This window comes from Lactuca sativa, chromosome 8, assembly GCF_002870075.4.
Source record: "Lactuca sativa cultivar Salinas chromosome 8, Lsat_Salinas_v11, whole genome shotgun sequence".
Taxonomy (NCBI): domain Eukaryota; kingdom Viridiplantae; phylum Streptophyta; class Magnoliopsida; order Asterales; family Asteraceae; genus Lactuca; species Lactuca sativa.
In genome coordinates, this window is record NC_056630.2 from 330,402,516 (window position 1) to 330,428,696 (window position 26,181).

General features: G+C 36.2%; 1 protein-coding gene across 1 annotated transcript; it reads left to right on the forward strand.

The window, feature by feature from the left end:
• Positions 1-18,229: 18,229 nt before the first annotated feature.
• LOC111889817 (uncharacterized) lies at positions 18,230-18,953 on the forward strand. The gene has a single exon (XM_023885965.3). It carries the CDS (start codon positions 18,457-18,459, stop codon positions 18,862-18,864), a length of 408 nt encoding a protein of 135 aa, XP_023741733.1. The 5' UTR covers positions 18,230-18,456; the 3' UTR covers positions 18,865-18,953.
• The last annotated feature ends 7,228 nt before the right edge of the window (positions 18,954-26,181 follow it).

Sequence of the window (26,181 nt, forward strand, 5' to 3'; positions counted from 1 at the left end):
TTTTGATGTTGAGATATTATGCTTATATTATGTTATGCGTAGGTACTTTTCTTGTGAACTCTATACCTGCCTTGGTGTTATTTGACTCGGGTGCGAGTCGGTCTTTTGTATCTTTGGCTTTTAGTCAGCATATTAGTGTTAGTCGTGAGGCGTTGAGTCGGCCTCTGAGAGTTTCCATAGCTGATGAGAGGGTGATATATGCCACGGAGGTTCTCCGAGGGTTCGTAGTTGAGATTTTCGGTGTTGAGTTCCCGATTGATCTGGTTCCTATTGCGATGGGTGATGTCTATGTCATTGTGGGCATGGACTGGTTGAGTAGATTCGGTGCGGTTATCGACTGCGAGCGACAGCTAGTGACCATACGAGACCCTAGTGGGGGAGTTCTTTCGGTGTACGGTGAGGGTACACATTCAGGATCAGCGTTTTGTTTGGCCGTTAGGGCGAGGCTGTGTCTACAGCAGGGTTGTAAGGGTTTTGTGGCGTATGTGATGGATACGCGGGTGGATTCCGAGAGGTCGAGGTCAGTTGAGGAGGTTCCGGTAGTGCGTGAGTTCCCGAATGTATTTCCCGAGGAATTGCTGGGTGTGCCTCCTGTGAGGCAAGTGGAGTTCAGTATCGATTTGGTTCTAGGGGCCGCGCCTATCGGTAAGGTGCCTTATCGCCTTGCACCTCCAGAGATGCAAGAGTTATCCTCGCAGCTTCAGGAGCTGCTGGGGAAGGGGTTTATTCGGCCGAGCAGCTCGCCGTGGGGAGCGCCTATCCTGTTCGTCAAGAAGAAGGATGGTTTACACCGGATGTGCATTGATTACCGGGAGTTGAACAAGCTGACGGTCAAGAACCGTTACCCGTTGCCAAGGATCGACGATTTATTCGATCAGTTGCAGGGAGCATCTTGGTTCTCCAAGATCGATTTGAGGTCTGGATATCATCAGGTGAGGGTGCGGGATGAGGACGTCCAGAAGACAGCGTTCAGGACGCGTTATGGGCATTATGAGTTTGTGGTGATGCCTTTTGGGCTCACCAATGCCCCGGCAGTGTTCATGGACCTCATGAACCGAGTGTGCAGGCCGATGCTGGATCGGTCGGTGATTGTATTTATCGACGACATTCTGGTATATTCGAGATCTAGAGAGCAGCATGAGGAGCATTTGAGAGAGGTTCTCGGAGTTCTGAGATCAGAGAGGCTTTATGCCAAACTCTTCAAGTGTGATTTCTAGTTGCGGGAGGTCCAGTTCTAAGGACATCTCGTTAACCAGGAAGGGATATTGGTCAATCCGTCCAAGGTTGAGGCGGTGATGGGTTGGGAGGTGCCGAGGTCACCCTCCGAGATCAGGAGTTTCCTAGGGTTGGCAGGGTATTATCGGAGATTTATCAAGGATTTCTCTAAGATCGCAGTGCCACTCACCAGGTTGACCCGGAAGGGTGTTGCTTTTTCATGGGGCCCCGAGCAGCAGGCCTCCTTTGAGACACTTTGCCAAAGGTTGTGCGAAGCCCCGGTGTTAGCTCTCCCGGAAGGGATGGAGGACTTTGTGGTATACTGTGATGCATCGATTTTGGGGTTGGGAGCGGTGTTGATGCAGAGAGGGCATGTAATAGCATATGCATCGAGGCAGCTAAAGCCTCATGAGACGAGATATCCCACCCATGATCTACAATTGGGAGCAGTGGTGTTCGCCCTCAAGATTTGGCGTCACTACTTGTATGGGGTTCGGTGTACGATATACACGGACCATAAGAGTTTGAAGTATTTGATGGATCAGCCCAAACTAAATATGCGTCAGAGAAGGTGGTTGGATGTGGTCAACGATTATGATTGTGAGATCCTGTACCATCCAGGCAAGGCTAATGTGGTAGCCGATGCATTGAGCTGCAGGGCGGAGAGCACCCTGCTGCGGGATGTATGTTTGAGATTGACCGTGATAGCTCCAGTGTTGGACGCCATTCGTGGGGCACAGGCCGAGGCTGTGCAACCTGAGATGCAGAAGAGGGAACGGGTTGTTGGTTTGGTTTCAGAGTTCGTAACTGATGGTCGGGGGCTTATGACATTTCAGGGGCGTATTTGGGTGCCGTGTGTGGGAGGGACGCGTACCATTTTGATGGAGGAGGCTCATCGGTCGAAATTCTCGATTCATCCGGGGGGCCACTAAGATGTATTTGGATCTGAGAAAGGAGTATTGGTGGCCCTGTATGAAGAGGGATGTCGCGTGGTTTGTTGAGAGGTGCTTGAACTGCCGTAGGGTTAAGGCTGAGCACCAGAGGCCGCATGGTAAGTTGCAGCCATTGGAGGTTCCCGAATGGAAGTGGGAAGAGATCACTATGGATTTCATCACCAAATTGCCAAGGAATGCCAGAGGAGTTGATGCAATTTGGGTGATTGTGGACAGATTGACGAAGAGCACTCACTTCCTTGCTATCAGCGAGAGTTCTTTAGCAGAGAAATTGGCGGAGGTGTATGTGAGGGAAGTGGTATCTCGGCATGGGGTGCCGATCTCGATTGTTTCAGACCGTGACGTATGCTTCACTTCCAGATTCTGGAAGAAGTTTCATGAGGAGTTGGGTACTAGATTGCATTTTAGTACCGCATATCATCCCCAGACAGACGGGCAGAGTGAGCGGACGATTCAGACGCTCGAGGACATGCTCCGGGCATGTATGTTGGATTTCAGGGGTAGCTGGGATGCATATTTTCCCTTGGCAGAGTTTTCCTACAACAACAGCCATCATTCGAGCATTGGTATGCCGCCCTTTGAGCTGTTGTACGGGAGGAGGTGTCGGACCCCCATTTTTTGGGGAGAGGTTGGACAGTGGATGATGGGCAGTACAAAGATCGTGCTTCAGACGACAGAGCAGATCCAGCAGGTCAGACAGAGGTTGTTGACCGCTCAGAGCCGACAAAAGAGTTATGCAGAAAGACACCGGTCCGAGCTTGAGTTTCAGGTTGGCGACCTTGTACTCCTGAAGGTCTCTCCTTGGAAAGGAGTGATTTGATTCAGAAAGAGGGGCAAGTTGGGGCCCCGATATATTGGTCCTTTCCGAGTAATCGCGAGGGTAGGCCGGGTAGCCTATCTTTTGGATTTGCCAGCAGAGTTGGGGCAGATTCACGACACTTTTCATGTGTCGCAGCTGAGGAAGTGTATAGCCAATGAGTCGGCAGTGGTTCCATTAGAGGATATTCAGGTGGATGCGAGCCTGAATTATGCTGAGAGACCAGTGGCCATTAGAGATCGGAAAATCAAGGTTCTGAGGAAGAAGGAGGTACCCCTGGTTTTGGTTCAGTGGCAGCATCGGAAGGGGTCCGAGATGACCTGGGAGCCAGAGCGTGAGATGCGTGAGCAGCATCCAGAGTTATTTGCAGAGCGAGACTTCGAGGGCGAAGTCTAGTTCTAGTGGGGGAGAATTGTAACAGCCCGGATTCCCAGGTATTATTTATTCATATATCTTTGGTATTTTGTGAGGGGACTCGGCGAGTTGGAGCTCAAACTCGCTGAGTAGGATCGCGGTTTTGGACGCGGGTTCGCACCTGTACTCGGCGAGTCCGCGTTGTTTAATGAAACCCTAATTTCCCAGTCCTGAGCCCTATTTAAAGGACCTTATGGCCCTTCATTGCGGCTACCTTCGACCTTGAGAGCACCAGAGCAGCTAAGAGTTCTTGTGAGTGAGATAAGAGGCCATTATTCACCAATTTTGGGTGTGTTTGCAAGAAAGGAAGAGGAAGGTCAAGCTAGGAGAGTTGGGGAGCTTGGATCTACTTCCATTTCGATAGAAGAAGCTACTTGAGGTATCATTCAGAGCTTATTCTCGTGTTTTTGTTGATATGGCCAAATCTAGGGTTTCTTCATGCCTTGTTTGCCTTGTATTTGGAGTGTGAGAGGTCCCTTGGGTAATTGGTACCTAGATTTGGACCTTAGTGGGTCCAGAGAGTCCCAAATGCCCTGCTTTATGCCTTTCCTTTTGAGTTGGGGACTTAGGTTACCATTTTAGATGTTATTTCATCAAAAGAAGCCTTGTAGGCGTTGCATGGTAGCCAAGATGGTAACTTTACGTGATGAATGTGCTTGGGAGGGCTAGATCTATGAGTTGTTGGAGCGGATCTGACCTCAGAAGCGAGATTGAGTTGATGCATGGCATGGACTCGCCGAGTCCGAAGAACAAACTCGGCGAGTAGCATGAAGTTTGTCCTTAACCACTCAGCGAGTGGTCTTGCCGAGTTAAGGGTTGACTCAGTGAGTCAGGGAGAGTTAGAGAGGGTTGATAGGTGGACTGAGTCGAGCTGGAACTCGTCGAGTTGTTCTTGAGACTCGGCGAGTTGAGTCGTGGTGGCCCCGCGATTCATGCCAGGTGGAACTCGTCGAGTTAGGGAAGTACTCGACGTGTCAAAAGAGGATCCTAAGGAGTCAGTGAACACGTATAGACTCGCCGAGTCGCTCTAGTGCACTCGCCGAGTCCGGTCAGAGTTGACCGTTGATCGTTGACCAGATTTGACCAGTGTTGACTTGATAGGGGTAGTCAACCTTGGTTGAGAAAGTGTTAATTAGAGATATATTGTGTTATAGGAGGATTATAGCTCGGAGGATCGAGCGCGAGTGATTTCCGGGATTTGCGAGATATCGAGATACGCGAGGTGAGTCTTCTCACTATACTTTCAGAGTTATGTGACAGAGTATTTGTATGCTATAGGTATGTTATGTGTTATGCTGCATTATTTCTATGTGATTTATGATGTGCATGTTTATAGAGTCAGAACCGGAAGGTTCCTAGAGTTAGAACCAATGGGTTCATAGAGTAGGATCTACGGACCCACAGAGTTATAGCCTCGAGTGGCTAATATGTGTTATGTGTGGTATTTTGGGGAACTCACTAAGCTTTGTGCTTACAGTGTTAGTGTTGTTTGTTTCAGGTACTAGTGATGACCGTGGGAAGGCGCTGGCTTGATCTGTACACACGCATGGGATTTTTATGATATATGATCTTGGGATTTTTGTATGATATGGATTGGAGTCTTAAAACATTGATGTTCTTATGAAAATTAAATGAAAATGTTTTTATATTATGCGAAAAATTATTTTGAAATTCACGGTGTTACAGCGTGGGTTTAATCCAATGCTCAAATCATATTCATAAGCACTCATGAATGTTGCAGCAAACATTTGCTTATGTCTAATACTCTTTAGACATTCCACACACCAATTCATGATAGTCTTCATTCATACCTACTTCCAACATATGAACAATTGTGGCCCGTTTGAATAATTTGACTGTTCTCAACCAATTAAATTATTTAGGAAGTCAAAACATGCAAAGTGAAACACAAGAATAATACTAATCCCATATGGCCTCAAACCTTTGATCATAAATAAAACACCTTTTATTTATCACCATATCGATTACTCATTATTTGTTGTTTCGGTTAATCAACTTCTTACTTGCATTATTACAACACTTGCCCCATGCTCTTAGCATGCACACAATGTTTACCTATGGTTCTTACTTTGTGAAATAGATCAAATTGAACACATTTTCCAATCATACTCATTTCACAACTCCGAATCCTTTTCACAAGTGAAAGAATATCAAATTCTTGCCACTTATGGAATATGTTAGATTCTAACATTTTATGCAACGATCCTTTTGTAATGTCACTACACTAAAGTCACAATGACTATTGCCAATGAAATTACAAAATCCTCTATCGGAGATTGTTACAATACAATTCCTTAGAGATGATGTCTCTCACTCAAAGTACATTCCTTTGAACATCCTTTTGCATAAAAGTTTCTAATCTAGACATAGATATTCAATATCCAACTCCCAATATGGAAACCTTTCCATACTTACCATATGATAACTCATTCTCAATAGAATCTTTTCTATTTATAATAATGTCGATATGGTCCATCCAATACTATACTTCCAACTACTCACAAGCGACCAATCCTCGACGAACTTTGGATTGTCCTTTGATAGTTGTTTAATTATCTTAGTCAAAACCGATTCTTGTCCCTTTTCCCTCTAAATGCGCTAGACATTTGGAAAATTTTAGAATGGTCAAATATTATAGCATTTGCAATCGATCCTATACCCAAAGCGTATGGGACACGATGCATAATGTCTTACATAAAGTTTTGATACTTTATCAATCTTTTGCCGTAATATTTTATGTGCTACGTTCTCAAAATTCGAACTATGAAGAGGAATGCTGTAATCATAATCGAAATCTGAAAACACACTATGTATCCTTGACTAAATTTATTAACATTCCACAACCTAAGCCTTTAGATTTTAAATGAAGCATAATATTCTGTCCCTTAATTATAGCAAAACAACTATTTAACCCTTACAACTTTGTAAGGTATGACTCTTGTTTTCTATAATTAATATTGCTAACTTGCAACACTTGCCTTAATAATCATACAATCATAAAATTTATGCTCCCACTATCAAGATGATTATTATAAACATAACACTTATGCTCCCACTAGCTTTGACATGTATTCAGAAACAGCTTAACTTTCAGAAAAGCAATACCTATTGAATTTCTTAAGTTCATGTTTCTAATACCTAATGCTTTGATAATCCTTTATCTAAGCTTATAAACCCTTCCCTTAGATAGCTCATATGTGTGTCTAAACAATTCAGACTAATTGCCAAGTCTCACAATTCGAATCATGGAAAGGGATACCGTAACCATAATCGAATTCGAGAATCCAATTTTCACAGTCACTATCTTTTTAAAATCTCTCTTAGTGAAAGCATTTCCTCACAGTCATTTTCATGAAGGAGGGAATCTTATGACACTTAGATTTTAACGGTTTATGTGTTCCTATCCATGTGAATTTGTCAAAACCAAAGTTTACGACAAATTCAAACTTATATGGACCGAACTTTCTTAATCTTGACTTCTTGCCTTATGGTAACATAGCTGCCCACCATGTCTTCTAAGTAGTTAAGCAGCTCACCCTTTCTTATCAATGTACTTTCCATTGATCAAGGTGCCTACCTTTTATGCGTTCAAATGAGAACTCATAGAACTTACATGCATAATTAACTCAATTGGAATGGCACAGAAACAAAATAGTGTCAACACCATAGGTTGTAAACCTCAACTCGTGTGCTAGTGATGATCGATAAGGTTTATTTTGATTTGTTCTTGAAACCTTTCAAGACCTTTAAGACTCCCACTGACTCCTTGACATATAAGATTCTCTTGTCAATAAACATTTCTTGACAAAAAATATTCAAGAGTTAGTGTAGTTTTTATCAAAACACTTCATAAATTGGTCCTAGTTGGTCTTTGTCTTATCCAAGACATCACAACTTTCCACATTTTATGAATGCTATAAACCTTCTTAAGACTTGTCACTCAATGTCACAATCTTAACTCTAAGACTTCTTTTGGAACGAAGTATGATTGACTTCTTGATTTAACCATTTCTTCAATTCTTGATTCCTCTTCTTAGACATACAATTGTACTAAGACTCACTTAGAGGATTAATTGAGATATGGTTCTTAATCATTAAGACCTATCATAAAGCATAAAAGGTACTCTTCCTTCTTCTTTGAATGGAGAAACTTTTATCTTTCTGCCTACTTGATTCTTCTTATTCGTTCTGCTATTGATTTAAACTTTTTCAATCAATTAAGAATTACACTTAATCTTATAAGTATAATCATATTTACTAAACCTTTAGTAAATCATGACGAATATTTTGTTACTCTTATGGTGGACTTGATCAACACACAACTTGGTGTACTCGATCTCCTAGTCCTTCACTTGACACTTTATCAACGAAATAGTCTAATTTCCAAATATGAAATTTCTCATTCATCGTGCAACCAAGTTGCATGATTCCAAATTTCTGTCCAACTAAAACTTGGGCGATGAGAAACTCTCCTTATTTGGTAAATTTTCGACATTTCCATAATTAAGAATCAAATCCATTATTGCTAATAATAGAAATATTCTAACATCAATTTTCATACATGCCATTGCAAGGATAACTAAATAATATAAAATCAAAATTTATTTTATTGCGGAAAAAATTTGTCCTTACAATGCAATTCTTTGAAAAACTATGCTAATACATCATTCTTAGCAATCTTATTCTAACTCTAAGTAGTAGCTCAAGAATCTAATCTTCAAGTAATGCGATCGAAATCCATTCCTTCACGGTTAGATTCTGCTCATTTCTTCCCTTAAGCTTCCTTTCTTTTCTTCGATCCTACAAAACATCAATTGTAATCTTATCACATTATGTATTAAGAATCTAGAATAGAAGCTTAAAAGAGTTAGTCAATGGATTTTACCTAAAGCAGAGCCATACGTTTTGACTCTCCCATCTCTTAGATCTCTTAGATAAATAGGGCAGCTTCGTCTCCAATGCCCCTTCTCTTGGTAATAAAAGCAAATTGACTCTTTTGGAATAGGACATGGAACTACTTCAGACATTGCCTTTCTCTTATGATCAAACTTTTCGATCATAGCATGTCTTTTGTTGCCATTGTCTATATCCATAGAGGTCTTGAAGGCATATTCACCAATCAACTTTGCTTTTCTATTGCGCCAAACCATTGCTGATTCAGCGGCACTAAGTATATAGGTGAGATCTATAAGGGTCACGTCGCAGTTCTTCATATAGTACTCTCTTACGAACTTACTATATGAGTTAGGAAGTGACTGAAGAACCCAATCAATAGCCATCTCCTCATAGACAACGGATCCCAACATTCTTAACCTATCAATGTGTGACTTCATCCCTAGGACGTATGCACACACCGACTTTCCTTCTTTATGTTTACTTGCCAAAAGGGCTTGAGTGAGCTTGAACTTTTCAAGTCTTCGAACTTGTGGGTTAGGGAGAATAATTGGAGGAGGTGGAGGGATTGAAGCATGATCTCTTGTTCCTCGATTGAATCGTGGAATATCATCTTCATGCAGAATGCTTGTTCCACGGGATTTGGGAAGACCATAGTTGTCGTACTTTGACATCTACAAAACGGGAGAAAATGAATTCAAGTTATTTGATTGATTGAGTCCTTAGTAAATCACCCAAATGAGATACTAAGGCTAGGACTCAACACAATATGCTACAACCTAGAAAAGGGATGCCGTAATCTAGTTGCAGAATATTTGAAGGTAAGTGAATGACGATTCACTAATTTCCAACATGAAAAACGAAAAAGAAATTTAAGTTTTAAATCTATGAAAACTCCTAGATCCTTTGAGATTCATTGAACATTTCAATGGCATGTTTAAATCTCGATATGCCCCTCTTGTTTGTGACTGGGATGCCGAGGATCACAAAGCGGGTGTGAATAACCATGCAAACTTACATGGTGCCCTCACATGTTACAATCACCTATTCGATGTGCTGGTAAACCACACACGCTCCACCGAACTATGACAAACATTGAGTCACCCTTTTCTACCTTTGCTTAGAACCATTTAGTGTGCCGGTTAACCACACACGCTCCACTAACATCTTCGCAAGGGCACAAAGTGTAATTTCATGGAATTGCATCAATTCACTTTTGCCTAAGCAACTAAGATTGGGAATTTGTAAAACATTTAGTTACTTTTGTACTTCATTATACTTATAATGGAAGGTTTTGTCCTATCCTACCCGTTCGGCTAACGACCCTCCACTAGTCAAGAGTGCGGTGGGTAAGAGTGGATACCCATTCAATCGCCATTTTATAGGCAATTTACTTAAACACCCCTCATAGACCAGCTTCGTGAATGAGGCCTACTAACGGTAAGAATGGCTTTTACTCATACATATATATAATGCTAGACTTTTAATGTTATATATAGTATAGGGTGTATTTTACACTTTTAAAATACTAGGTGGTCTAATTTAACAATTGTACTTTTAATTCAATTAAATTGTAAACCAAAACTTTTATGGATTTATTAAACCTCCTTTAATTATACACCTTAATTAATTAATAAAACCATAAGGGTGTGATATGAACTTTTCAAAACATCATTAGGGTTTTAGAATTTAACATTCCTAAATTAAACTTTTAATCAACTTTTAAATTCCAAAACTTGAGGGCAAGTTTTGAAACATTTCAAAACATTATGGTTTATAATTTAAATATACATCAAAATTAAACTTTTAATCAAAATTTAAATTCCAAAACTTGAGGACAAGTTTTGAAACCTTTTCAAAACATTAGGGTTTCAACTATTTAAATTTCAAAACTAAACTTTTGAGTTCAAATTTAAACTTTAAAACCTAAAGGGGAAAATGTGAAACTTTTCATAACACAAGGATCAAATAACAAATAATATAAATCAAACAATTAATTTTGTCATGATCTATATTTGACCTAATTTCAATTTCTTGCAAAATAAGTTACCCAATTAATACAAATAATCAACTTTAATCATATAAGGAAGTTATTATCTAATGAATTGGTAATTATCTTTTGTTTAATCAAGGATATACTCATAAATATGATAAAAATCAGATTTTAATGGTCTAAAACAGATAAGGCAATTATCCATGAGTAAAACAGCAAGAAATCCCGAAATCCCCTCTTTCTGACGCTCGAACTCGCCGAGTACCAACATGGACTCGCCGAGTCCACAATGGGACTTGCCGAGTTCATCAGGCAGTTTCATAAAAATCGAATTTTTCAACTTGAACAAACATAAAAGGCATCAATACAATGGAAACCAATCAAGGCTCTGATACCACTGATGGGTTTTGGCCATAAGAACATCCTATGTGCTCATACAAACCCTAATGCTTGGATCTAGGTTTCTCTATTGTACATGCAAGTTATCCAAGACTATAAACCCTAGTTCTAGCATACAAGTAATTGTATTAACATAAGAATGGGTTTAAGATATTACCTTGATTGTTATATAGCAATAACAATCCCAAATCCTTCTTGTATTGACTTTAGAAAGCTTAGAGTCACAAATGTCACTCCTCTAATGGTTCACAAACACAAAGAGCAAGAGGATGAAGAGGAGGAGAGAAGGAGGCTCTCAAAAACATGTGGAAACCCTAGACCATTAGTTCTCCACGTTTTTGGAGCATAAGGGTTCTATATATAGTGAGGCTATTAGGGTTATCTAACAAGGAAACCCTAATTTAGATGCTTAAGCCCTAAGCAACCCATGGACTCCTTTCCTTAAAGGCCTTGGACGATTTCTAATGAGTTTCCCCATAGAATTCGTCCAAACTTATAATATAAGGCAATCCATGGCCCAATTGCAATTATCTTATAATTACAATTCCAGTCCCTTAAGTTTAATTAATCTCTTTTAGTCACAAACTTAATTCTTATTAATTCTTGACTAATATTAATTAAACAATATGATTTCTCCTTTAATATATTATTCTCATAATATATTAATAAATCATATTTAATCGTTTCTCTCCATAATTCATCATATCAAGTTGCTTTGGTGAAGGCAACCCAAAAGGACCATGCATCATCAGGTCAAGTACATACCAAAATAGTTATGGACTGAGACACTAATCCAACAGTTACAACTTCAAATCTAGGCTCATCTTGCATCTTATGGTAATAAAGCCTTAGCCTTTAGCAAGATAATGCCTTTCTCCATCCCTTAAACCCCTTATCTACCTTGGTTTTGATGAGTGGAGCCATGCATGCACGTAAAGTTTGCAACTTTATGTGACAAACGTGCCCTAGGAGACTAAATCTACTGTTTGGAGTATTGGAGTAGCTTAGAATCACCTGGATATGGGATGGATTGCATGAACTCGACGTGTCGGATAATCCAACTCGGCGATTTAGGGAGGGTTTTTCCCGTTACTGTTTCTGCATGAACTCGGCGAGTCAGCATGTCGACTCGACGAGTCAGTTAGGGTTTACCGAAAATTGGACACGCATGGACTCGACGAGTTATCTGGAAACTCGACGAGAAAACTGGGAGTTTCATGACTTCTCGAGTTCAGGAAGGACTCGACGAGTCAGTGAGCTACACTCGACGAGTTGGGTCAACATGGACTGTTGACCTTGACCGTTGACCTTGTCTTTGACCAAGGGTTGACCAGCTTGAATTCTGGGGTATTTTGATAAATTGGAAATTTATGGAAATGGTCTTATGGAAATTATAGGTGATGGAGTCCATGTCTGTGATTCGAGAGTTTGAGCTTATCACTTCAGTATGACACTTGCGAGGTGAGTTGTCCTCACTACACTTGCGAGGTAAGCTTATCACTTCGGATTTGTATCTGGGTTTATTGCACGTTATGATTTATGATATGGATCCTGTTTATAGGATGGTTGCTATGTTAGAGATCGGTTAGATCAGTATCCTGGTCATATGATGGTTGCTATGTTAGAGATCGGTTAGATCAGTATCCTGGTTATAGGATGGTTGCTATGTTAGTGATCGGTTAGATCGGTATCCAGGTTATTGGATGGTTGCCATGATTAGTGATCTGTTAGATCTGCATGTTTATTTTTATATGTATGTGCACATGTTTGTTGGTTTGGGGGATTGGGTTGAGGTAGGTACTGCTGTGTGTTGTAGGCCAAGACACCTAGGGCGGACCGGATAGACTGTAGGCCCGGGTAGGGCAAATTAGTCAGGCCGAAGACCCGACGAGCGGTCCCGATAAGCTAAAGGCCCTGAGAGGCGGTCCAGACGTGCCAAAGGCTCGGAGAGGGGTTCAGATAGACTGATGGCCTGTGAGGCGGTCCAGTTAGTCTGATGGCTCATTATGCATGTTGTTTGCTTATTTGTTTATATGATATGGTTATATATGTATGTCGTTGGTATTTTGGGGGAACTCACTAAGCTTCAGGCTTATAATTGTTGCTTATGTTTCAGGTACCTATGATGATCGCGGGAAGGCGAAGGCATGATCTTGCAGCTCCACATATCTTATGATTTATATGATTGATTCTGGGATACTTTGACATTATACTATTTTGAAAACAAGTTTTGTAATAATCATTGGTTTTGAAATGTTTTAAAAAGTTTAAATTTGGCATGATTTTTATGGAAGTTACATGACACCTGGCACCCAACTCCACGAGTTGGAGGCTCAGAACTCGTCGAGTTGATCCATTTTTCAGCCTATAAATACCATGCGAGGCTCACTCATTTTCCTCACACCTCAACCCTTCTCCCCCTCTTTAAATTCTAAACCTCCCCCAACCTCCAGTAACTTCTAAGTTCTAGAGGGAAGTCCCCGGAGTGCCAGACGGCTCCGAGAAAAAGAGATTTTCAACTTGGAAGTTCTACCCCTGCAGAACCTGGTTCCTAGCAAAACCCCCGGTAAGTGAGTTATGTTTACACTACTTCAAGTATAGCTTACATTTAAGTTCAATATCGTTATTATGAACTTTTAAAAAATAAATATATTATAAAATATAATATATAAAGTGTTATTATAATATCTTTTAACTACTCGCACTAAAGGAAATCTAGTTTCAAAGGCCGCATATGGTTGTTGGATTTGCCCTTTTGTGTTGCATGTCAGGACCCTGTTTGTACATAGTGGTTGAAAAGTATTGTTTAACACTTATATAAAATACATCACTCGTAAAATGTCGCAATAAATATTAGACTAAAATGTAGTGGTAATGATATTAGGTTTCTTCGAAGGAAAATAGAATTGTTAGAAGCGAAGCGCTGCCCGAGTTTGGAATCATCACTTTAACAAGTGAGTGCATAGTCCCTTTCATGAACATGATTTTAATACAAGTATTGATTAAAGTATTTAAATATATGTTTATATTTGAAATTTTTTGATATTGTCTGAAATATGTGTTAGGAGCGCATCTGATAATAGATGATGATTTAGGATACAGAGTAAACCTTGAGTAATTAAGAGGAATATTGGGTAGTATCTCCTTATGAGTATGAGTGAGATAGATACGGAGGGAAGAACTTTAAAATATGTCATCAATCCTAGAGCATGGATTAGACATAGTCATTCGTGTATAGTCCATGGATTAGGCATAGTCATTTGTCAATGATCCGAGAGTATGGACTAGATATAGTCATTCGTCCCTAGTCCAAGAGTATGGATTTGGCATAGTCATTGATCTGGGAGTATGGATTAGGTAAAGCCGTTCATTTCTGATATGGGATTATGGATTAGGTAAAGTTATTAATTTTATATTCGAGAGTATGGATCGTGTCATTGTGAGGATCGACGAGGTGGGGTAAAATTGATTATATGAGGTGCATTTGTATATATTGTGAGTTCTAATATATATATATATATATATATATATATATATATATATATATATATATATATATATAATATTATGGGATTGAAATCCCTATGTACTCACCAGGTTTCTCAACCTGAACCGCTCAATTTATTTGAATCGCAAGTGTCGATACAAAGCTACATTACACTGAGAGATTAAAGGAGATGTAGATCATTAGTGTAAATGAATGGAAGGTCTGTTTATGGTTATATTTCTGTATTGACGATGACATCCCAAAATTTTAATATAAACAAACGACATTTTTTGGAAAGACTTTGATAATATATTTATCATGTTTTTATGGGAACAAATTCTGTAATATTATTCTTTAAAAAGGATACTCTGATTTTCAAATAAACATAAATAAATTTTTTAAAATGACCATGCCTGAAAAGGGGGAGCTTTGCGACTCTCGTTCAATCACTAGACGTCTCGTTCACCACCCTTATGCATTTTTTCCTTAATCTTATACTTTAATTGTTGTCAACTTGATTTTAGAATTGTTGGTTGAGTGAAACCCTATATTAGTATTTTATCAGTTTGATCAATGCACTTCTTAATCTCAGAAGTTTATTATACTAAGACTAAGCCTTTGATATTTGGACTTTTGAGTGAACATTTTCTGTTAGTAGGTAGCAATATTGTATAAAAGTTATTGTGGAATTGAAAAAAGTATTGATTTTATTATATTATTTATGTGTTAATTGCGTTGAAATGTTGTTGCATATGTGTTAATGATATAAAAATATTAGAGGCATTTTAGTTTTTATTTAATTTTCTTTTAGTTTAAAAAATGTTGTTTTGTTGTATATAAACATCACAAACAGTTGGGGTTCTCTCATTGTATTTATTTGTAGAATGTTTGTTTTTAACTAGAGTTGTTGTTTGTTGCATATGATCGGATTTTGTTATAAAATGTTGTTATACTAATATTTCTCACTTTATGATTGGTTTGAACTCGGAAAGGTAATTGGCATGAGTTCATTGTTGAGTCAACAGTTTGGATGAGCAGCCAAGAAGGAATCTATAACTCATTGAAGATTGGTTGTTAAATAGCTTTGATCAGTAAACAATAAGGAAATGTAAACTTCTTTCAGGTTTTTTCTTTTTTGGTCAAGCTTTGTTTAATCCCTGTAGGGATTTTAATAGATCTTTTAGGCAAAAACTTAAAGAATCAGTCAAAGATCCAGTCTGAACCGAATTTGGTGACTTTTTATGATTATAGGTTCTTTAACAGAAGTCTGATGGGATGTTTGGTTCATAGTGTGTTTTGAAAGGAATTGACATTCATCAAAAAGATTGGATTTCAATATATTTAGAGTTTAAGAAAATTAAAGTTATGTGACATGTTTGGTTAAAAAATAAGAAAAACTTTTAATACATATTTCATCATGTGCTAAAGAGTAGACATGACTCCATCATTGATACAAATCTTTTTTTTTTCATTTGTCTAAACAGTAAATAGTAAGTTGCAAAAGAGGAGATGAAGTACATGATGCGTTTAGAAACATGAAGGAGTGAAAGAGTTTGAAAGAAATAAAAAAAACTCAAATAAATCTAGAGTTTATAATGGTATTTTAGTATTTCATAAATAAATAAGCAATGATATTCAATGATGGAAAGTTAATTTAACTTGTGGTAGGTTTGTTTAGAAATTTCAAGCTAATTCAATTCCTAAATTATTTTGAACCGAAAATGATTTTTAATGGAATCCAATTCCAGTTCCTATGAATTCAAGCAAATATTATAGGGAAATCTCCAAAAAAGTACTAAAATTTTAGTATAATTTGTGAAAAAGTCCCAAACTAAATTTTATTTACATAAAAGAACAGAATACCGGTTAAAACTTCGAAAAAACTTTTTTCGGCCGGTTTCGCAGATTTTGCTGGTATTTTGTTCTTTTTCGTTAGTTTGCTCAAATTTTTGGGACTTTTCCGAAAATTACATAATAAACAAAATATTGGGACTTTTTTTTGAAAATTACCATGAAATTAATGGATATTTTTATTCACAAATCATTTATAAACATAAAAAATATTTTTATCATAAAAAAAAATACATTTGTTGCTAATTTCTAGGAAAAATTGGTGGTCAAAATACTCTATTGCTTCCTGACCACTCAAACTCTCTATGTTCTTCATATGCATTGTTGTGGGTATGATGATGAGATGAACTTTGTTAGCATTCCTCTAATGTTGGTGTTCATCTTATGTTGTTTAACCTAATTACCAACCAACATTCATACCTTACATGTTAACAACCGTCAGCTAACACACGTTTATAAAATGTGAAAAGTGAACCGTGAATGATAATTTATATGGAAACAAGTGAACGATTATTATCTATTTAAATTGTCATTCAAAGTTTACTTTTCACTCTCGATAGATGTGTGTAATTTTATGGTTGTTACCGGGTAATGTTTGGAGGCTAGGTGGTAGTTAGGTTAAAGAACATAATGAAAGATCTATATGTCCGTGTAATGATATTTTCTTATCTATATGTCCGTGTAAAGATCATATAGCATCATGTCTAATAGGAAGTAGACACTTATTGATTGTGTGTTAATAAATATTATCAACTCTTGTATTGGTCACGCTAACGGAGTACTTCTCATTATCACACCCACAACGATACATAGGAAGAACATAGAGACTTTGAAGTGGTCAACAAACAATAGAGACGTACATAGTCGACCATTCTATTCCTAGAAATTAGCGACAAATGCATTTCTTAAGTTTATAATAAAAAAAAGTTATGTTTATAAATGATTTGTTAATAATAATATCCACTAATTCTATAATAATTTTCAAAAAAGTCCCAATATTTTGGTTATCAGGTAATTTTCTGAAAAATCCTAATATTTTGAGCAAACTAACGAAAAATGACAAAATACTGCCTAAATCTACGAAACCGGGCAAAAAGGGTTTTTTTCGAAGTTTTAGCCGGCATTCTGTGTGCTTTTCTATATACAAAAAATAGTTCGGGATTTTTTATAAATTAGACTAAAATTGTAGGACTTTTCTGGAAATTTCCCAATATTATACATTATAATTTTTTTTAGCCTGGAACATAAGAAACCTTTCGACCGATCCTTTATTTAACAAAAAAAAATGTAAGTAATAAGTAATTTATATACATGCAAATAAAAAAAATTACAACTTTATTTTCAATGATCATTTATTGGTTTTTTCATTTAACAAAGTAAGTGACCTAACAATCGTATTAAAACGGCTAATTAGAAATAATTGTAAGTAATTTTTTCAGGTTTTCTAATTCGTTAATCAAAATACGTGAACTTCAATTGCACTAAAAATTTTAAATAGAGGTAATATATATGAAGCTTTTTGGCATCTTTACATTTTAATTTGTAACTAAACCTAAAAATAGAAATAAATATCATCCATATTACTATAAATAAGCATTTTGCAATATTCAAACATGTCTTCTGTTAGTCATCGAACTTGATTAACAATGTAAGAATTTTAGACAACATTAGTTACCATGATTTATATTCAAGCTGAATTTAAATAAGGATATTTTAACTTGATATTATATATTATAAGAACAATTATTAATTCGAGTAAGTTACCGAAATCGTCCTTATGGTTTGGTAAAAATTGCATGTTTAGTTTCTAACATAATTTTTGCACTCGGATCGTCCATGTGATTTGATTTTGTTATGTTTTTCGTTCCTTACATACATAAAGTGATGTATCAAACGTGTAATTTTGACCAAACCATAGTGATAAAAAACGCAACAAAATCAAACCATAAGGACGATCCAAATACAAAAAAATTTGAAACCAAACATGTAATTTTTATCTTAGAAGGATTTCACTAATTTACTCTATTTAGGAAAATGAGGTGGATGAATATTGAGATATTGATCACCCCTTAATGAATCATCCTTTTCTGAAGGTCAAACACCAGAATCCGACGGACGGGATAACTGGGCCCAAATTAAATGTGAAATGCAAGAAATAAAATTATAAAACCCACCACATCTCCACTACTTCAGACACACACACTCACACACCGAAACGACAGCACAGCTCTCATAACTCTATTTATAACCCCCACCCTCCACCAACCCACCCTTCTTCTCCGGCGACTCCTCTTTACTTTCTCTTAATCAACATTTCTTCACCTTACGACTCGTAGGCGTACTCACGTACCAATCGGTTGATTTTGATTTTCTTTTTTCTTTTCACAAGCAATTAATTCGATAAATCTCGAAGATGGAAGGTATCACGACTCGAGTGTACAAAGGCGTTAAAGGATACTGGCGGAGGAGACGCTACCAGCGCCTTGGCGGGAACAGTCGCGACGAATCTGGACCTAAACGGCGGAGCCGTTTCTGGAGGATAAGAATAACACGGAAGCTGAAACTGAAGTTCAAGTTTCGGTGCTCTCCGAAGAAGTTACTGATCGGGATCCGTGACGGTTATGTGAGGATGATGATGAGAATGGCGACTTCGTCGGTGGTTACAGGAGGCGGTGGTTATGGAGACGGTGTAGCGAGGTTTGGAATGAAACCGGTGAAGGAGTATGACGAGAAGATGATAATCGAGATCTACAAATCGTTGGCGATGAGGCAAGCTCAATTTGGTGCCGATCGATGTCCACAGATTACGATTTCCCGGTAAAACTGCCGGAAACCTTATCAAACTTTTGCTGTAACATTAATTCAAAGCTTCAAGCAACATAATTAATGGAGTAATAAGTTGTTAATCAACCCTCATTATATTAATATCTGCTTAATTGCTTATATTTTGTGGAGAGTGGTGGCGTTAGATTGCTGATATTGCTCACCTACGCAAAGAAACGCACATGGAATCATCGAGTAAACCTCCACATACTTTTAATAGTTTCTTTTTCGACTCCAATTGAAGTTTTTTGCATCCATCGTTTCAATCATTCCGGTTGTTAGGAGATTAATTAGGCTGTCAATCCACTGTTTTAGGTATTTATCTTTATGAGTTTTTTTTTTAATTTTTTTTATTTTTTTTATTATGCTTTTCCTTAATAAATTTAGTTACAATTCCATATATAAAATGAATGGAATCATACAAAATCTCTGGTTATCATATATATATATATATATATATATATATATATATATATATATATATATATATATATATATATATATATATATACTTGTCCTGAAATGAAAGTTTCTAATTCTCAAACAGCTAATATGTATGTTCTTAATAAATGTTTCATTCATGATTTTTTTCACAACGAAAATACTAAAAATACTATTTTTCCTTTGATTTTTTTTATTTATTTAAATAAACACACCCTCAATCCCACCCCTCACCTTATCATACTTACATCATCATTTTTTCCTATTTAAATAATAGTCTTTTTACGTAAGATAGGGATCAAACGTGTAACAAAAATAAATAATAGGGACCAAACGCGTAACAAAAACAAACACTAGGGACCTTCCGAGTTAAAAAATTAGTTAGTGAAAATTACTCCAAACCATAGGGACCATTCGTGTAATTTACTCTTAAATAAAAGGTAACAATGCTTTCTTTAAAACAAATTTAGTACATAAATTAAAAATAAAAAATAGTGTAATTTACTCTTAAATAAAAGGTAACAATGCTTTCTTTAAAACAAATTTAGTACATAAATTAAAAATAAAAAATAGAGCAAATATTATGCTTATTTAAAATTTAAAATTTAAAATACTAACATTTCTTTAAACAATAAAATAATAGAATAACCATATGAAAATGACAATTTTGGAGCTCACGGGGTTGGTGCTATGTAATCCCATTATAAATTATTGTTACGATTTTAATCAATATAAAGCAAGTTGCGTCTTGAAAATCATCTTTGAACCATAATTTTTTGACTCATTAAATTATTTGTTGCGAGTGAAACAAACAAATGTTTATATATTATTATATGAACAACGGAATTTAAAAATAGAGTAAATTACATGAATCGTCTTTTGTGCAAGTGCCAAAAAGCATGTTTAGTCCTTATTTTTAAAAATTATTTTGGACCTTACCTCGTATGATTTAATCTTGTATGTCTTTTGTTGTGAACTTGGTCCATACCAAAACTGAAATTACCATAATACCACGATCTTTTTATTTTTCAATTAGTTTGGTACTATTATTATTATTATTATTATTATTATTATTATTAATTTAAAAAAATAAAGGGCCACTATACAATCCCTCTCCCTTCAGTTTCTCCACCCTCCACATTTTTTATTGATCGGAAACACACAGAGAGAAAAAATAAGACCCAACTTGCCGAAGATTCACCGACAAGTCACGACCACCATCACCGCACCGATCTTCTGGCGAACCTTTTCTCTACACTTTATCATCTAACATCGATTTAGGCCACCTGTTACACACATCTGTGAACACCCCTCAATTTTTGCTACCTTTCTCCTTAGTTGCTGCACTGAATTGTAATTTATTCCTTCGAATTTCACAAGTAACTAACAGTTGTTAAGAATCTAGAGAATGTAGCTCCATCATAAGACAAACGTAGAAAATGAAATTAGGTACGAACATATGCAATTTTACTGATTGAAAAAATAACCAAAAAAAGATGTGAACACTACAGGAAAGATCTACGATGAAACCCTAAGGCTGTTATCATCATCGTAGATCTGCGCTAACTCTTCCAGATGTACATCAGAAAAGACCACTTCGGCAATGGAAGTACAAATTCCACTCCTTTTGTCATCAATCTTTTATCATTATCCCTAGAAACTACTGTTTTACAGCCTCTTCATGCTCGATGATTGATTGTTTTTCTTACTGCGGCTATGCAGGAAGAGAAGGGCTTCATAATCAGTTGACTGATGAAAATAGTTTTTTTGAAGACAAGGGTTTCAAGGAAAGAGGCATCGAAGATAGATGAGGTTAGATTAACCAATTTCATTCGTTCGAAATGAAAGCTAAGCCTCTATCTTTGATGATGATGGTTAAAAAGCTTAAACCACCGAGTTAGACATGAGAGTTGTATAGCAGGCCAACATGGGGCGGGGGAGTTACCGACTCTTCCAAATAAATGTACATATGAGGTAGTGGTTATGTTTTCCGGCAAGCCGAAAAATGTGAAACCAATAGTGGTGGTGACGGTGATCGACGGTAGTGGCAGTGAATTTGGTCAATAGAAATAGTGAAGTAACCATATATTTAATTAAAAAAATTTATTTAATAGATTAATAGTTAATAATTAATAAATAAATCAAAAAATTAAATAAGATCAAAGTGATCTTTTTATGTCTGGAAGGATGAATCGTGTTAGCTTTAAACTAACGAGAGACAGTTCGAGTTAATTTTTGAAAATAGGTACTAAGCGTACGTTTTAGCACATTGACGAGGGACGATTCATGTAACTTACTCTTAATAATAATAATAATAAACAAAGAAAAATACACATAAGTTGTTAATATTGACGCTTAAAGTACAACTATTAGGTTAAATTGTTCAATTTTTCATTCATGATTTTTTTTACAACCAAAGTCCTAAATTGTGTCATTAAATAAAAGGTAACAATACTTTCTCTAAAACAAATTTAGTACTTAAATTAAAAATAAAAAAATAGATCAAGTTTTATGTTTATTTAAAATTTAAATTATGATATTTCTCTAAACAATAAAATAATAGAATAATTATTGAAAACGACAATTTTGGAGCTTAAGGGGTTGGTACTATGTAATCCTATTATAAATTATTGTTACGATTTTAATCATTATAAAGCAAGTTGCATCTTGAAAATCCATTAATCTTTGAACCTCAATTATTGAGTCAATAAATTATTTGTTACAAGTGAAACAGACAAATGTTTAAAGATTATTATATGTGCAATGGAATTTAAAAATAATAATAATAAACAAAGAAAATACACACAACTTATTAATATTGACTCTTAAAGTACAACTCTTAGGTTCAAATGTTCAATGATTCATGATCCTAGCATTTTGGGTTTATGCAAAATGTTCTTCATGAAACACACACACACACACAAATAAATAAATAAATAAATAAATAAAAATAAAAAAATAAAAAAACCAATTCTAAGAAAATATATTTGTTAGAGGAGAATATTATATTGAACAAAGCATATTGGCATCCCATAGTAGATTGCGACACATGAGAAGGTGGGTAGAAAAGTGAAAACTGAACTACTTTAAGTCAACCTCCTAACTCTTTTTTCCTTTTTCCATGCTATTATTATAAGTTATAACCTTTTTAATTATTATTTTAACCAATAACTAAATCAAAAACTAAATTTTTCTATAAAGAGAAAAGAGAAAGAAACTTTTAAGGATGAGATGGGGTATCTTTGTTTGTTCTCCCATTCAAATGTGTTTGGTAGGTTTCATACGGTTGAGGGGATAGGTATTTAACAAAGATACAATTTAAAATATACTATGTCCTTCCATAAGTGCCGTAACCGAAAGATGGGACATCGTGGGACCCATAACTGCCTAAGTGTAGAAGTGTTCATATGAATAGATCGATTTGATTTGATCTGAAAATACAATTGATTTGGATTGATTTGGTGTTTAGATATGAGACATGAATATCAATAATTCAAACTAAATCAACCAAATTAAAATTCATTTGAATTGGTTCGGTCAATCCGCTTCATTATAGAATATTTAGTTCTAAAATCGAAACATTTCAAAAGTATATATAACTTTTAGGCTACCCGTTATGGAGAGGACTCAACGTTTGAATTGCTTACGTGGAGCTCATTTCCACGCGTGAACACCATCCCCATTAATGATGGGTTGGTTGTGGCGTGGAGACTAGGATGGAAGAATATGGAAAAGGTAATTAGTTGGTCAATTTTTGACTGTTTGAAGAATTTAATAAAAAGATTGTTTTTTATTTTTAATTTACTTTATCTTTCTATATATGCATTCACTTTAAACATTTTTTCCAAAACAAAACCCACAAACTCTTTCAAATCAAAAACATACATTCAACAAAAAAAAATGGATGATTCACACAGAGATTCTGATGATGAGTTGGTATTGAACACACTATTGTCTGCGGCACAAGACATGGTTCGTGCGAGAGGCGAAAGTTCACACGGCGAGAAGAAGCATAGCAAATTGATCAATCGAGATCGAAAGGCGCCAAATGAACTTTTGGTATATGATTATTTGGCCCCTGATAGTTTATATGACTTATCGAGATTTGAAGAACGTTTTCGTATTAGTAGAAATTTATTCTTATGTATAGCTAGAGATTTGGAACGTAATTATGAGTTTTTCCAATAACGATGAGATGCTAGAGATAAACATGGTTTTACTACAATACAAAAATGTACGGCCGCTCTTAGACAATTGGCATATGACATAACCGCAGACGCTTCAAATGAGTATTTGAAAATGTTTGAGAGGACGAATCGAGAATGTACATATCTTTTCTGTAAGTATGTTATAGAGCTTTACCGTGACATATATTTGCGACATCCGACTAAAAGTGATGTCGAACAGTTGTATGCCGCACATCAAGCTAAACATGGTTTTCCAGGGATGCTTGGTAGTATTGACTGTACACATTGGGAGTTGACAAATTGTCCCAATGCGTGACATGGTCAATTCACGCAAGGTGATCATGGGGTCCCGACTGTTATATTAAAGGCAGTTGTTTCATAAGACTTATAAGTTTGGCATGCATTCTTTAGTATGGCGGGATCCAACAATGACCTTAATGTGCTTAAAGCGTCTCCGTTATTTAACAATATTTTGCAGGGTAAAGCACCAGACATGTCATACGTTTTGAATGGAAATGAATGTAAATATGGGTATTACCTAGCTGATGGGATATATCCAGAGTATGCTACTTTTGTCAAATCATATTCATTTCCAGCCGATGAAAAAATAAAATTGTTCAAGTTAGAACATGAGTCTGCACGGAAGGATGTGGAACGAGTGTTTGGAGTCCTAAAACAAAAGTGGCGCATAATCAAACATCCAACATGAACATGGGATAGGGCAAAACTGATGACGGTGTTGACTGCTTGTGTTATTTTACATAACATGATAATAGATGAAGACGCCGAGGCAATTTGTTCATATACCAAGAACGATATACTTAATCCCCCTACAGTAATACAAGTTGGTAGCCCGGCATACTTCTCTAGAGTTTTGGAAATACAAAATCGTGAAACACATCACAATCTACGTCATGATTTGACCTAGCACATATGGGGAAGACAACTCCAAGGGGGAAATGACGATGAAGACGAATAGTGTCACACCCCAAAACCAAAAACGGCGGAAACGTTCAGGGGTGGAGGACTTAATGTACAGTATCATAACAGTGTAAAGTAGTAAACAAGCAACAACATCATCCATTGCATTAGAAGTAAAGTTTTAATACACATGTGTTCTTTCATAGTAATAAGACACCAAAATATGTAAGCAAAATAAAAGACGATTCTTGACTGTGCTCCGTCTTCTCAAAACCTGGTCATCGTACCTGTCTACTGGTGACCTGAGAATACAAGTTATTTTGAAATTGTAGATCAGCATAAAGCTGGTGAATTCATAAGTATTTTAGTGTCACTGATTTGGAAAGCTGTTATGAAAAACATGCAATTGTTGATGAAACATTTGATATAAGTGTGAAAACCCTAGAAAATCTCATATTTCCTACTAGTATAAAAGTAGTCTTCTACTAAGACCCAACTGTTTTGAAGTTTGCATTTCTGTGCAAAAGAATGTTTTTCCCATGTATGACTATTATTATAAATATTTAGTCTACCTCATAGTTTATGTGAATGTGTCACAAAATAACATTAATAGGGAAAATATATTTATTGAAGTATTATCCTTTGGTACTAGGATAAACACGGCGTGGAAACTCGCCGAAAATGTATTAACCGTAGACATCCATCGACATGCATTTTCCCTACTGTAGCTAAGAGTCTTGGGCGTAGAATGGTTAGTCCCGAACATATATAATAGTATCTACTCATATAATATGTAATGGTATATCATCATATAGTATCTATGTAAGTGTAACCCTGTAAGTGTATCCATGTAAGTGTATCCCATCATATAGCATTTAGTATAGACTCATGAATGAACTGACTCTGGTGTAATTCCTTGTAATAGGAATAGTGTTTTGTATCCCCTAAACTATCCCTATAACAGTTTACCGGAATGTAATAGATGTCCAAAAAGGTTTATACATCCCTGCTACTCAAGAGTGTGGGAACTGAATGAAGGATGAAAGCTTTCATATCAATACATATATACAAGAACATAAGTGTATAGATATGGTTTTGATAAATAAGTTGAAAGAGATTTTGTAAAACATTTAAGAGTTTTGAACAACAAATAACAATGACTTGATTTCATTTTATAAAACATTTCAAAAGTAATTCATTTGATAACAAAGTATATCAGGACTGAAACCCTTACATGTATCACATTTTGAAGTATGTGAATCAGTCGGTTGAAAACACAGTTATAAATCACATGTGATTGATACTATAACATACTGTTTTCTACTTGTATTCCCCCCATTAAAGCATTTAAAATCATTTAAAAGATTGATTAAGGGGTATTACTCACCTGCAGTGAGTGGTATGGATGAACTGATGAAACATGATTGCTAGGTGTCAAGTGAAGACTTGAGCACACACAAGGATCCTAGTTACATATAATGACACATATATGTATCCAATTAGTTTTCAAACAACTAATCAACAAAGTTAAGACATCCTAGGACATGCTAAACACTTTATATAAGTGTTATAAGTACCAAGGATTGCATCTAAGTTTTGTAGGACATTGCTATTGAGTTTAGGGTTCAAAGGAAACCCCTAATATGAGTTTACGGTTTTGTGACCATCACTCAATGAGTTTACGGTCGTAAACTCATGCCCCCTTGACCATGTGTTGTTTTGAAGTTCTACAAGTCCTTAGAAGCATTTCTACTTGATGTTTAAGC

Coding starts and splice junctions, on each gene's coding strand:
- LOC111889817 (XM_023885965.3), top strand. CDS start 18,457: ATGGAAGGTATCACGACTCGAGTGTACAAAGGCGTTAAAGGATACTGG.